This window comes from Macaca mulatta, chromosome 1, assembly GCF_049350105.2.
Source record: "Macaca mulatta isolate MMU2019108-1 chromosome 1, T2T-MMU8v2.0, whole genome shotgun sequence".
NCBI lineage: Eukaryota > Metazoa > Chordata > Mammalia > Primates > Cercopithecidae > Macaca > Macaca mulatta.
The window spans coordinates 194,897,122-194,911,839 of record NC_133406.1 but is presented as its reverse complement, the minus strand read 5'-3'; the positions used below and the strand labels follow the sequence as shown (position 1 = coordinate 194,911,839).

Below are 14,718 nucleotides of genomic sequence, written 5' to 3'. Positions count from 1 at the left end.
CCCGGGAGGCGGAGCTTGCAGTGAGCTGAGATGTGGCCACTGCACTCCAGCCTTGGCGACAGAGCGAGACTCCGTCTCAAAAAAAAAAAAAAAAAAGAAAACCTAATCTCTAATCACCCTACTTAAGGTGGAGAAAAAAAAGAACAAAAAAGAAAACCTAGTTTTCTGAAATTCTTAGTCTCACCAAAAAGGAAAAACATTTAAAATGGTATAAGAATATAGATCAGGATATAGTATAACCTGGAATTTTTTTTTTTTTTTTTTTTTTTGATGGAGTTTCACTCTTGTTGCCCAGGCTGGAGTGCAATGACGCTATCTCGGCTCACCACAACCTCTGCCTCCCGGGTTGAAGCGATTCTCCTGCCTCAGCCTCCCAAATACCTGGGATTACAGGCATGCACCACCATGCCCAGCTAATTTTGTATTTTTAGTAGAGACAGGGTTTCTCCATGTTGGTCAGGCTGGTCTCAAACTCTCAACTTCAAGTGATCCGCCCGCCTTGGCCTCCCAAAATGCTGGGATTACAGATGTAAGCCACCATGCCCGGCCTGTATATTTTTTAGAGATGATGTTTCCATTCAGTCTCAAAACAATCTGATAAGGAAACTCACTTCTTTGTTACTAAATTGCATGAATGCTATACAAACTTAAGACTTTTCCATAATCTGAATTAAATGAATTATTTTCCAGAATAGAGGCAAATCATATTTTTAGGCTAATTGCCTAATTTTACTCAAAAAATGCTAGTTTCCAGGTGAATTACAGTGTGTGCTTCTTTAAGAAAACTGGTTTTTAAGTACATTTGATTAAGTATATTGGCAGGATACTTAGAAGCATATCGGATTGTTAAACATTTTGGAGGTAGATCACTTTAATCATTTCTCAAAAAACAGAATTAAATGTAAAACTAAATATGCAAGTCCCTAAAGTAAAAACAAAACCAACTAAAAAACTTGTGCAATCCTACTACAGTTTGGTAACCCAGAATGCCACTGATAAAAGTAATACAAAGAAACAAAAAAACTAGATACTTTATTAGTACATTCTTTTAAAAACAATCTTGTTGGCCTGGTGTGGTGGCTCAGGCCTATAATCCCAGCACTTTGGGAGGCCAAGGCAGGCAGATCACCTGAGGTCGAGAGTTCGAGACCAGCCTGACCAACATGGAGAAAACTTGTCTCTACAAAAAATACAAAATTAGCCGGGCGTGGTGGTGCATGCCTGCAATCCCAGCTACACAGGAGAGTGAGGCGGGAGAATCAGAGGCAAAGGTTGCGGTGAGCCAAAATCGTGCTATTGCACTCCAGTCTGGGCAAAAAGAGCAAAACTCCATCTCAAAAAAACAAAACAAAACAAAACCAATCTTGTCATTACCTAGGAATAATAAGCATATTTACAGTTACCACAGTTACCTATTTTCAGGGATCTTCAGGACCTGTTAAACACTGACTGCTTTGACATTACATTTCTGCCAAGCTGTGCAAAGCAGCCCCCTCCACAGTGTCATTTTCAGTTGCTACTAGACAATAATGAGAAATTAGTTGTAGAAGTATTTTGTAAATCTGTTTTGGATCAGAATACAGATTCTCTGTAACTAGAAATAGTAAAGGCACATGAGTTAGAGCTTAGTCTATAAATTATCTGTATACTTTATTCTTTGACATGTTACAGATCTCTACACAGACATCTGTGACCCTTCAGACATTCAGGATGCCCCAGAGAAGGGAACATAGGGCTTCCTGCGTGCATTACATAAACTTTTCCTAATAAATACACATGGTTAAGTTATAAGGAAAGTATACTTGTGGACTAAACCAAGTATTTTATTTTTTTGAGATGGAGTCCTGCTCTATGGCCCAGGCTAGAGCACAGTGGCATGATCTCAGCTCACTACAACCTCCATCTCCTGGGTTCAAGTGATTCTCCTGCCTCAGCCTCCTCAGCAGCTGGGATTACAGGCATGCACCACCACCTGCTGCCAATTTTTTGTATTTTTAGTAAAGACAGGGTTTCACCATGTTGGCCAGACTGGTCTTACCTCAAGTGATCTGCCCACCTCAGTCTCCCAAGGTGCTACGATTACAGGCATGAGCCATGGTACCCGGACTAAACCAAATAATTTGGATATGAGTGCTACCTGATTTAAAAGTTTTCTATCTAAATAAGTTGATGATGCTTATAATAATCTATGGAAGGACCTTAGTAAAGACACGGGAAATCGGCAGAGCGCAGTGGCTCACACCTATAGTCCCAGCACTTTGGGGGGCCAAGATGGGCGGATCACAAGGTCATGAGTTCAACAACAGTCTAGCCAACATGGTGAAATCTCATCTCTACTAAAGATACAAAAAATTAGCCGGGCATGGTGGCTCACATCTGTAATCCCAGCTACTCGGGAGGCTGAGGCAGGAGAATCGTTTGAACCAGGGAGGCAGAGATTGCAGTGAGCTGAGGTTGCACCATTGCACTCCAGCCTGGGTGACAGGGCAAGACTCCATCTCAAAAAAAAAAAAGAAGAAGAAGAAGAAACAGGAAATCAAATCCTTAAGTCAACCAGTTAAATTTTACTGTATGCAGCTGGGCACGGTGGCTCACACCCATAATCCCAGCATTTTGGGAGGCCAAGGTGGGTGGATCACCTGAGGTCAGGAGTTCGAGACCAGCCTGGCCAACATGGTGCAACCCAGTACAAAAAATTAGCCGGGCATGGTGGCAGGCGCCTGTAATCCCAGCTACTTGGGAGGCTGAGGCAGGAGAATCACTTGAACCCAAGAGGCAGAGGTTGCAGTGAGCCAAGATCATGCCTTTGCACTCCAGCCTGGGCAACAAGAGCAAAACTCTATCTCAAAAAAATTTTTTTTACTGTATGCAAGACCTTTAATATATATTGCTTCAACTGGCCAGTAGACATAACTTAAAAGTAACTCCATCATACACCCAGTGAATCTTTCTCTTGAAAATGAACAGAGAACAATTCTTTAGAATGCTTTTCAGGGAGAAAATGAGAAGTTTTGAGAAGCAGTTTTGTCTGGGTCAAGGGGTACTTTCAAATTACATTTATAAGTCAGTGTCTATAAAAAGTTTCAGAAGGACCTACAATTTAGCCCTCCACGTCCAAGAAGTAGCTTTGTAGTATGCTCTTACTTAGGTTTGCACAAGTACAAATAAATTTCACAAAGCTTGATAATCTAATAAAATTCCCTCTTCCTAAAGCCAAACAGATAATTTTGGTGACAACAATCTAGCAAAAAAGGAAAAATTTCCTTTTTTCTTTTTTTTGAGACAGGTTATCATGCTGTCACCCAGGCCAGTGTGCAGTGGCACAATCTCGGCTCACTGCAGCCTTGACCTCCTGGGCTCAAGTGATCCTGCAACCTCAGTCTCCCAAGCAGATGGGACCACAGGCACAAGCCACCATGCCTGGTTAATTTTTATATATTTTTTGGTAGAGACGGAGTCTCGTCATGTTGCCCAAGGCTGGTCTCAAATTCCTGAGTTCAAGCAATCTTCCCGCCTCACCTCGGTCTCTCAAAGTGCTGGGATTACAGGTGTGAGCCACCATGCCCAGCCTGAAAAAGAGAGAAATTTCTAGGTGCATACTGCCTGCTGGGCTCTATAGCCCATTACAACATCTGGTCACTAAGAACCTCCTATTAATTCCTTACTTGCATTCTCAGGATCAAGATAAAAAATATGAGCAAGCAAAAACTTATCATCAAGCAAAAAGGTATCTATCTATAAAAATAGCTAGATATTTCCCAAACACCCCTCCTAGTGTATCTGCTGCCAATAAAAAGTTTGGGGCTAATGAAAACTCTTGGCATTAAATAAAAGTAGGAATCTGTTTCATTGGCTTTTCTCTGTAGCTCAAACTATGGTCATGGAAAATTATGCTCTGGATACAATTGTGAATATACAGAGATCTTTAAACTGTGTCATTGATACTATTCCTACATCACATAAAGGTTATGTTACAACTTATACTGCACTGGAGAAGTAGCTAAAGGGACTATTTGCCAGGAAGCTTCTAGTAAATAATTTTTACAAATTTGTAAAACCAGACTTGTCTACACTTAAACTGGAGAATTCTACAGCATAAGTGGCATTGCTATTATTAGTAAGCCTGGCAAATCTGTGTGAGCTCTTTATTAATTGGGATATATTTCATATCCATTCTCACTCATATTTTTAGAAAAATCACTCTTTAGTTTAGTTTTTTTCTTTAAGAGACAGGATCTCGTTCCACTCATGCCCAGAGTGGAGTGCAGTGGCATGATCGTAGCTTACCATAACCTCAAATTCCTGGGCTCAAGCGATCCTTCTGCCTCAGCCTTCCAAAGCGTTGGGATTATAGGCATGAGGCCACTGCACCCAGCCTCGTTAGTCATTTATCTACCAAATACATGGAAAACTCATAGAATCAGAGGGTCTTATCACCAAATGTATGTTTGCTTTCCAAAAGGTCAGGTCCTGCATTTTCAAAATGTTCCTTGTGCTCTGTTATGCTTTATATTTCATAGCACAGCAACGCCCCCTTCACAACGACTGGTGATCATATTACCAATTTCTGTCCATGTATCTGAATGAGGGTTATAAACTTCAACTGAGTCCAAGGTACCTGGAGCCAAGAAATCATGGCTGGAAGATCGACCTCCAGAAACATACAGAAGACCATTGACTGCCACAACACACATGCCTGCTCTAGGCACTTTCATTGAGGCAACTTCAACCCACTTTTCCTGGTTAAGAGAGAAAAAAAATATGTTAGCAGTATTATGAAATGATAGTAAAGAAATCCACTGAGAAATTCGATATTCCAATTCTTTTTACATGTCTAAATGTAAAACAATCTAGTCAGGTAAGCATATATATATATATATATATATATATATATTTTTTTTTTTTGTTGTTGTTTGTTTGTTTGTTTGTTTTGTTTTGTTTTTGTTTTGCTTTTTTTTCCTTGGAGACAGGGTCTCGCTCTGTCACCCAGGCTGGACTGCATGGCACCATCTCGGTTCACTGCAGCCTCAACCTCCCAGACTCAAGAGCTCCTCTTGCTTCAGCCTCCTGAGTAGGTAGGACTACAAGTGTATACCACCACACCTAGCTAATTTTTCTATTGTAGAGATGGAGTTTCACCAGGTTGTCCAGGCTGGTCTTAAACTCCTAAACTCAAGTGATTGTCCCACCTCAGCCTCCCAAAGTGCTGGGATTATAAGTGTAAGCCACAGGACCCGGCCCAGAATATTTTAAAATAAACTTGAAGTGGGCATGGATAAAAAGTAAATTTAGAGGAATTTAAATTTTTAAAAGGTCTGATTATAAAATATGATCAGGAAATGACCTAGAAATCATACATAGGACAACATCCTAAGAAACGAAGTCTATGGAACACAAGTAGGTAATACACTCAACAATAAGCAAATCAAAACAAAAGAACCACAAAGCTCCAAGGAGAAAGAAGCTTATAAACCAAAGGATTTTTTAAAAGCCTTTAGTATTTTAACGAGTCTTAAAAATGACACAGCGGGCCGGGCGCGGTGGCTCAAGCCTGTAATCCCAGCACTTTGGGAGGCCAATACGGGCGGATCACGAGGTCAGGAGATCGAGACCATCCTGGCTAACACAGTGAAACCCCGTCTCTACTAAAAAATACAAAAAATTAGCCAGGTGCGGTGGTGGGCGCCTGTAGTCCCAGCTTCTTGGGAGGCTGAGGCAGGAGAATGGCGTAAACCCAGGAGGCGGAGCTGGCAGTGAGCTGAGATCTGGCCACTGCACTCCAGTCTGGGTGACAGAGCGAGACTCCGTCTCAAAAAAAAAAAAAAAAAAAATTACACAGCATGGAACACTTGACAAATTTATTTGACCATGGAATCCTTTTTACAAGGAGCAACCAGTGGACTTAGTAATCTGCAGAACATATTTTCAGAAAGGTGGGCTAACCAGGGGTTGGGAACTATAGCCTACTTTGCTATAGCCTGAGAACAAACAATGATTTTCCCATATTAAAAGATATTTCAAGAAAAAGAAGCAGCATATATCAAAAAAGGATATTGTGTGTGACCCACAGGCCAAAAATATTTACTATCTGGCCTTTTACACAAAAAGTTTGCTAACTCCTGTTATACATTGTTCCCTAAAGAAATTTCAATATGCTGCTATAGCCAAAATGACTAGTAATGTCTTACTTTTTTTTTTTTTCTTGAGACGGAGTCTCGCTCTTGTTGCTCAGGCTGGAGTGCAATGGTGTGATCTTGGCTCACTGCAACCTCCGCCTCCGGGGTTCAAGCGATTCTCCTGCCTCAGCCTCCTGAGTAGCTGGGATTACAGGCACCTGTCACCATGCCTGGCTAATTTTTAGTATTTTTAGTAGAGATGGAGTTTCACTATGTTGGCCAGGCTGGTCTTGAACTCCTGACCTCAAGTGATTCACCCACCTCGGCCTCCCAAAGTGCTGGGATTACAGGCATGAGCCACCACGCCCAGCGACTAGTAGTGTCTTGCTTGAGGGAAAATGTCCATACTCAGAAAACAAGAAAGCTACTAAAGGTCCTAACAAGTAATTAGGAGAGCAAAGAGCAAGCAGCCTGGTAATGGGAGAACAGATTATCAATCTTTAAATAAAGCATATGATGAACAAAGGTTTTTTTTTGTTTTTTTTTTGAGACGGAGTCTCGCTTTGTCGCCCAGGCTGGAGTGCAGTGGCCGGATCTCAGCTCACTGCAAGCTCCGCCTCCCGGGTTTACGCCATTCTCCTGCCTCAGCCTCCCAAGTAGCTGGGACTATAGGCGCCCACCACCTCGCCCGGCTAGTTTTTTGTATTTTTAGTAGAGACGGGGTTTCACCATATTAGCCAGGATGGTCTCGATCTCCTGACCTCGTGATCCGCCCGTCTCGGCCTCCCAAAGTGCTGGGATTACAGGCTTGAGCCACCGCGCCCGGCCACAAAGGTTTTTTAATCATAAATAGTGAAGACTGATTATTCATCAACGCTAGAAAGTAAATTTTTAAGGACAGTACCCAAATAGGTACTAGGATAGTGCCATCACATTATAAACAGTTAGTGTACGTTTGCTGATGTGAACTTAAGTAAGATTATGAAATACTAAACCAGGGACAATTCTTTGAAAGTGAAGGACCAGATTAAATTTGAAAGCTATTTGATCATCTGAAATTATAGAGCACATCACAAAGCTGACATAACTGAAAAAATACTTATATTTTAAAAGATAAATACATTCTCAAGAAGATCCATTTCTGGTTAAGATAAATTAGGATAATTTAGGTTATGTTTATAATTAGGGAGAACCTTTGCTTTCCCGCAAAATGCCCCTTGACAATAACAAAGGGACCTTAGGACTCATCCTATATTGTTCCTCTTTCATTTCTACCAGTGTATTACAACTACAGTTTAACTTTTAAATTTTTATTACTTTATTTTTAACTGACATGTTCTCATCTAATTTGATTTTTATCCCCTGTTACCTCTAAAAAAAAAAAAAAAGCTCTGTAAGACTACTAACATGTTTTACATTATCTTTTCTGGATTTGTAATGCAAATTGTTAGTAGGTAGTCAATAATAATAAAATTTCATATTTATGCATAAAAACCAAGGTAACACATTGTTGTTGTTGTTGTTATTATTACTCGAGACGGAGTCTTACTCTGTCGCCGAGGCTGAAGTGCAGTGGCATGATCTTGGCTCACTGCAACCTCTGCCTCTTGGGTTGGAGCAATTCTCCTGCTTCAGCCTCCCAAGTTACTAGGATTACAGGTGTGCACCACCACTCCCAGCTAATTTTTGTATTTTTAGTAGAGACAGGGTTTCACCATGTTGGACAGGCTGGTCTTGAACTCCTGATTTCAGGTGATCCACTCACCTCAGCCTCCCAAAGTGCTGTGATTACAGGCGTAAGCCACTGCACCCGGCCGGTAATAATTATTAATAAGACTTAATTTGAAACTAAAATCTATTCATTTCAAAGCCATATAGAAAAATTCGCAACAGAAAGTGCCCTCAAAAAGTTCACTTTCTGTATCAGATAAACCCAAATAGGATCATGGAGAAAGGAATTTAAAAATGTCACCAAAGTTTAAAACTTGTCAGAAATGAGAATCAAAATCCTTATGCTTTACAACAAGACATGAAAGTCCATTTTTGCCACTTCAACATTGTACTGGTGGTTCTAGCTAGGGTAATGAGGGGAAAACAATGAAATAAAATGCATCTAGTTTTAATCCAGATTTAAGAAGAAGTAAAACAATCTTTTTTTTGTTTTGTTTTAAAGACCAGGTCTTACTCTGTGGCCCAGGCTGGAGTGCAGTGGTGCAATCATTACTTACTACATCCTTGACCTTCCTGGGCTCAGGTGATCCTCCCACCTCAGCCTTCTGAGGAGCTGGGACTACAGGCGTGCACAACCACACCTGGCTAATTTTCATATTTTTTAAAGAGACACGGTTTTCACCATGTTGCCCAGGCTGGTCTGAACTCCTGGGCTCAAGTGATCTACCCACCTCGGCCTCCCAAGGTGCTGGGATTACAGGTTTAAGTCACTGCACCCAGCCAACAATATTTACAGATGGTAGGATCTTGTATTTAGAAAATCCTAAGGAATCCACCAAAAAAAAAATAAGACTATGAGTGCAGCAAGGTCGCAGAATAAATTGTATTTCTACACACTAGCAATGGACAATCTGAATATGAAATTAATAAAACAATTTATAACAGCATTAAAAGGAATAAAATACTTCTGAATAAATTTTAACCAAAAAAGTACACGAAACTGAAAATTATAAAACATTGTTGAAACAATCTGAAGACCTAACTAAAAGGAAAGACATCCTATGGTGAATCAAAAGACTTATTAATAATGTTAAGTTGCTGATACTCTCCAAATTGATCTCAAATTCAATGCAATCGCTGTCAAAAACCCATTTGGCTTCTCTGCAGGAACTGACAAGCTGATCCTAAAATGCATATGAAATTCAAGTTACCCAGGACAGCCAAACAAATTTTTAAATGATCCAATTTGAAGGACTCACACTTTCTGATTTCAAAACTTACTACAATGCTGTAATAAGACAGTGTGGTACTGGCAAAAGGATAGAGAGACATACAGATAAATGAACAGAATAGAAAGCTCAGAAATAAACGTTCACATATATGGTCAACTGATTTTCAATAAAGGTGAAAATTCAATTCAAGACAATTCAATGGGGGAAAGAACAGTGTTTTTAATCAGTGATGCAGTGATGCTGGGACAACTGGATACCCAAATACAAAAGAATGAGGGTGCATCTCTTCCTCACATCACATACAAAATTAAACCAAAATGTATCAAAGACCTAAATACAAAAATTAAAACTATAAAACTCTCAGAAAAAAGCATAGCTGTAAGTTCTTATGACCTTGGATTAAGCAATGCTTTTAGTTATAACAAAAGCACAAGTAACAAAAGAACAAAACAAATTGGACATCAAAATTTAAATTTTTATGCTTGAATACCATCAAGAAAGTGAAGAAAACACACATAATGGGAGAAAAAATTTGCGAATTATATATTTGACAAAGGACTTGCACCTAGATTATATTATTATTATTATTATTTGAAACGGAGTCTCGCTTTGTCACCCAGGTTGGAGTGCAGTGGCATGATCTCGGCTCACTGCAAGCTCCGCCTCCCAGGTTCAAGTCATTCTCCTGCCTCAGCCTCCTGAGTAGCTGAGACTACAGGCACCCGCCACCACGCCCCGTTATTTTTTTTTTTGTCTTTTTAGTAGAGACGGGGCCTTCCTTTTTTTTGAGATGGAGTCTTGCTCTGTCACCCAGGCTGGAGGGCTCACTGTAAGCTCCGCCTCCCGGGTTCATGCTATTCTCCTGCCTCAGCCTCCCGAGTAGCTGGGACTACAGGCACCCGCCACCACGACAGGCTAATTTTTTTTGTATTTTTAGTAGAGACGGGGTTTCACCGTGTTAGCTGGGATGGTCACGATCTGACCTAGTGATCCACCTGCCTCAGCCTCCCAAAGTGTTGGGATTACAGGCATGAGCCACCACGCCCAGCAGAACTCTTACAACTCAATAATGAAAAGACAATTCAATTTTAAAACAGATAAATTGAATAGATGTTTCTTCAAAGAAGATAAACAGGTGACCAAAAACCACATGAAAAGATGCTTAACAATCAGGGAAATGCAAATCAAAACCACAATGAGATACCCATTTATACCTACTAGAACAGCTATAAAAGAAAAACTAAATAATAACAAGCATTGGATGTGAAGAAACTGGAACCCTTAGACACTGATGGTGGTTATGTAAAATGTTGTAGATACTTTAGGAAACAGTCTGGGATTCCCTAAAAAGGTTAAACACAGATGGGTGCAGTGGCTCACGCCTGTAATCCTGGCACTTTGGGAGACCCAAAGATCACCTGAGGTCAGGAGTTCAAGATCAGCTTGGTCAACATGGTGAAACCCTGTTCTACTAAAAATAAAAAATTAGCCAGGTGTGGTGATGCACACCTGTAATCCTAGCTACTAGAGAGGCTGAGGCAGGATGATCATTTGAACCCCTGAGGTGGAGGTTGTGGTGAGCCGAGATCACCACTGCAGTCCAGCCTAGGCAACAAGAGCGAAACTCCGTCTCCAAAAAAAAAACACACACAAAAAAACAAAAAACAAACAAATGAAAAAAGATTAAATACAGTCATTATGTGACCCAGCAATTCTACTCCTAGGTATATGCCCAAGAGAAATGAAAACACATGTCTACACAAAAACTTGTATGTAAAACTTCATAGTACCATTGTTTGTAATAGCCAAAAAGCAGAAACAACCAAAATGTTTGGTCAGTGAATTATATTTCAATAAAACTGTTAAAACTCTCCTACTTAAAAAAAAAAAAAAAAAAACTTAAAAAAATTTTTTGTTTTGAGATGGAGTCTTGCTCTATTGCCCAGGCTAGAGTACAGTTGGGTAATCTCAACTCATTGCAACCTCTGCCTCCCAGGTTCAAGCAATTCTTCTGACTCAGCCTCCCAAGTAGCTGGGATTATAGGCCACCATCATGCCCAGCAAATTTTTGTATTTTCAGTAAAGTCGGGCTTTCACTATGTTGGCCAGGCCGGTCTCGAACTCCTGACCTCAAGTGATCCACCAGCTTCAGCCTCCCAAACTGCTGGCATTACAGATGTGAGCCACTGTACCTGGTCAAAAGTTTTGAAGGTTTTACTAACTATAAGTGGCATTAAAAATCATAAAATTAAAATAAGACTAAACCTTATTTCTCAAAATTTGTTCCCTGAAACACTTCCACAAGATATTCTGCAAATATCCACAGAACAAAGCAAGGGTGGTGTGTTCAAGTGAATCTGAGAGACTTGACATAAAGATTCATAAAGTACATTATTGCACTATATTCTGTAAAGAAGTCCGGTGGTAAAGAAACTAATTTAACCTGGTTTAACCCAGATTTCCCTTAATATAGTTGACCAGGGAAACTCAAGTTACTCAATTCCTATTAACAGCGCAAAAAATTAGTATTCCATGGAAAGTAATTTAGAAAAAGTTGGCCTAACCTGTAAGTCTAGGGCATAACACACTTTGTACTTCACTCTCACAGCACTTAACATATTATAACATAACCGACTATTTATTTCTCATACTCCCCACTGCAATGTAGCCTCCTTGAGAGCAGTGGCTGTATATGTTGAGTTTGTCCTTGTTTCTGCCTGGCATAGTGTCTGATCCATATTTACATACTGAGAAGTCTGTATTTGTGAATGAATAAATGAACTAATGAACAAATACATGACAGAACAGTGACCCAATGAAGATGCAACGTCCTGTCCCCTACCTTTCTCTTCTCTTATTATAAGTATAATTGTGTCAACCTAGGAACTGAGGGAATGAGGGAACACTGGGGAATTCACCCAGGCAATGACTGGATGGGTAATGCATGGAGATGTTAGGTGGAGAAGACAGCTGGTATCATAAGAAAATTGGCTTCATTTAGCAAATAAGTAAATTGAATGAATAAATAAATATATTGAGGATAATGGAAGCAAAGTCTTTTTTTTTTTTTTTTTTGAGACAGAGTCTTGCTCTGTTGCCCAGGCTGGAGTGCAGTGGCGTGATCTCGGCTCACTGCAGCCTCAGCCTCCTGGGTTCAAGCGATTCTCCTGCCTCAGCCTCCGGAGTAGCTGGGATTATAGGCGCCTGCCACCATGCTCAGCTAATTTTTGTAATTTTAGTAAAGACTGGGTTTCACCATGTTAGCCAAGCTGGTCCCGAACTCCTGACCTAGTGATCCACCCGCCTTGGCGTCCCCAAGTGCTGGGATTACAGACGTGAGCCACCGCACCTGGCGGAAGCAAAGTCTTTAACTGACAGAAAAGGTATTTACAACATGGAAAGGGAGAAGGCCTGAAAAAACCTGGTGTACTAGAATTGGAGCTATCATTATGAACTCATGGTTTTACAATATAAATGCACAAATAGATATAGAAATATTTACAGATAAATCTGTGTGTGAAACCCTATTTACATACATACATTTCCTAGCTTTGTTTACTGAGGGTGGCTATGAGGTAGAAGGTGGTGACTCAACTCCAGACAAGATTGAAGACTAGCTGAAACAGGGAAGAGGTGAAAGCAACTCTCTGTAAGACACACTCACCAGTGCCCTGTCAGTTTACCATTGCCAATGGCAACACCCAGAAGTGACTGTCCTCTTCCGTGGCAACAACCCAGAAACACCACCTTTTTTCTAGAAAATTCTGAATAACTCACCCCTTAATTTTCACATAAGTTAAAGTAGGTATAAATGACTGCAGAACTGCCCCTGAGCTGCTACTCTCAACACACTGTCTATGGAGTAGTCCCACTCTGCAGTAGTTACAGAGTTGTAACATTGCCACCTCAATAAGATTGTTTTCTTCTACCATCAGCTTGCTCTTAAATTCCATCCTGAGCAAGGCCAAGAACATTCCTGGGCTAAGCCCAATTTGGGGCTCTCCTGCCCTGCTACAGCTAGAAGCAGCAACATTCCTGGGCTAAGCCCAATTTGGAGCTCTCCCGCCCTGCTACAGCTAGAAGCAGCAACATCCAAGTAGCATTTAGTACTCTAAGTGTGTACATCTTGGTTTCTAAATACTGTCCTTCACCAAAAGGAAATAAGGCTTCTTGAAGAAATGGCTGATTCCAGGGCTAAAGCAGAAAAAGTATAAGATAAGCTGAAAATATTTCTGCCAGAAAATAAAGAAATGCTGAATGAATGATAGCAATGTATCAAAAGGACACAGGAGGGATTTCCATTTCCAGACAAAAATAGATCAATTATTACCAAACTTGCCCTCCTACCCTAAAGACCTAGAAAACTAGATAAAACATGAAACAAAACTTTTAGGCATTAGGCCAGAAGTGGTGGTGGCTCACGCCTATAATCCCAGCACTTTGGGAGGTTGAGGTGGGCAGATCACTTGAGGTCAGGAGTTTGAGACCAGCTGGCCAACGTGGCAAAACTCCTGACCTCATATGATCCACCCGCCTCTGTCTCCCAAAGTGCTAGATTACAGGCGTTAGCCACTGTGCTTGGCCAAAGTATATTTTTGTAAGTTCCTTACTTTCAAGTGATACAGTATGATATTGTAGATTTGATACACTAAAAATACATAATGTAAACCTGTGATATTATTAAGTACATAGCCTTCAACCTGTTTCCTGGCATACAACTCCTAACATCCTGAGAATATCCACAGTGATGCCTTTTTGTTTGCTAATGTTGACTGATGGCTGGAAGCCCATAGTTAGCTTCAGAATTAGGGATGCTCACCAGAAAGACCAAGGCATGATTATAGAATTAGAACTTTCAGTCCCACCCCGACTTCCGGAGAGGGGAGAGGAGCTGAAGGTTAAGTGGATGCCCAATGATATAATCAATCATGTCTATATAATGAAGCCTCCAGAAAAACCAGCCCAGACATGGGGGCTCACACCTGTAATCCCAGCACTTTGGGAGGCCGAGGGAGATCAAGACCATCCTGGCCAACATGGTGAAACCCCGTCTATACTAAAAATACAAAAATTAGCTGGACATGGTGGCGTGTGCCTGTAGTCCCAGCTACTTGGGAGGCTGAAGCAGGAGAATTGATTGAACCCAGGAGGCGGAGGCTGCAGTCAGCCTAGATCGTGCCATTTCACTCCAGCCTAGTGACAGAGCAAGACTCCGTCTAAAAAACAAAAACAAAGAAACAACAACAACAACAACAAACCCAAAAGGACTGAGTTTGGAGAACTTCCTGATAGTTGAACACCTGGCGGTTCTTAGAGGGTGGCATAACCAGAGAGGTCACAGAAGTACCATGCCATTCCCCCATACCTCCCCATATGCATCTCTTCATCTGTATCCTTTGCAATATCTCTTATAATAACCTGGTAAACATAAGTAAGTGTTTCCGTGAGTTCTGTGAGCCACTCTAGCAAATTAATTGACTCCAAAGAGGGTGTTGTGAGAACCCCAACTTGGAGCCAGTTGGTGAGAAGTTCCAGAGGCCTGGACTTGGAATAGTGCCTGAAGGAGGGGGCAGTCTTGGGGACTGAGCCCTCAACCTGTGGGGTCTGAGGCTATCTCCAGGTAGACAGTATCAGAATTTAACTGAATTCGAGGACACCTAGCTGGTATCTGCTGCTTGATGTGTAGGGGAAAACCCACA

The 14,718-nt window shown here is 41.0% G+C and overlaps 1 protein-coding gene across 16 annotated transcripts in view; it reads right to left on the bottom strand.

Moving 5' to 3' along the window:
• IPP (intracisternal A particle-promoted polypeptide) overlaps positions 1-14,718 on the bottom strand; it is a 47,831-nt gene that overhangs the window by 1,234 nt on the left and 31,879 nt on the right. For 2 of the 16 annotated variants that reach the window (XM_077979007.1, XM_015138411.3), the window contains one exon: positions 2,854-4,739. Coding sequence is in view for 4 of the 16 variants with exons in the window: in XM_015138411.3 (XP_014993897.2) it covers positions 4,515-4,739 (225 nt within the window). In the remaining 12 variants the exon portion in view is untranslated. 16 annotated transcript variants of the gene reach the window in all.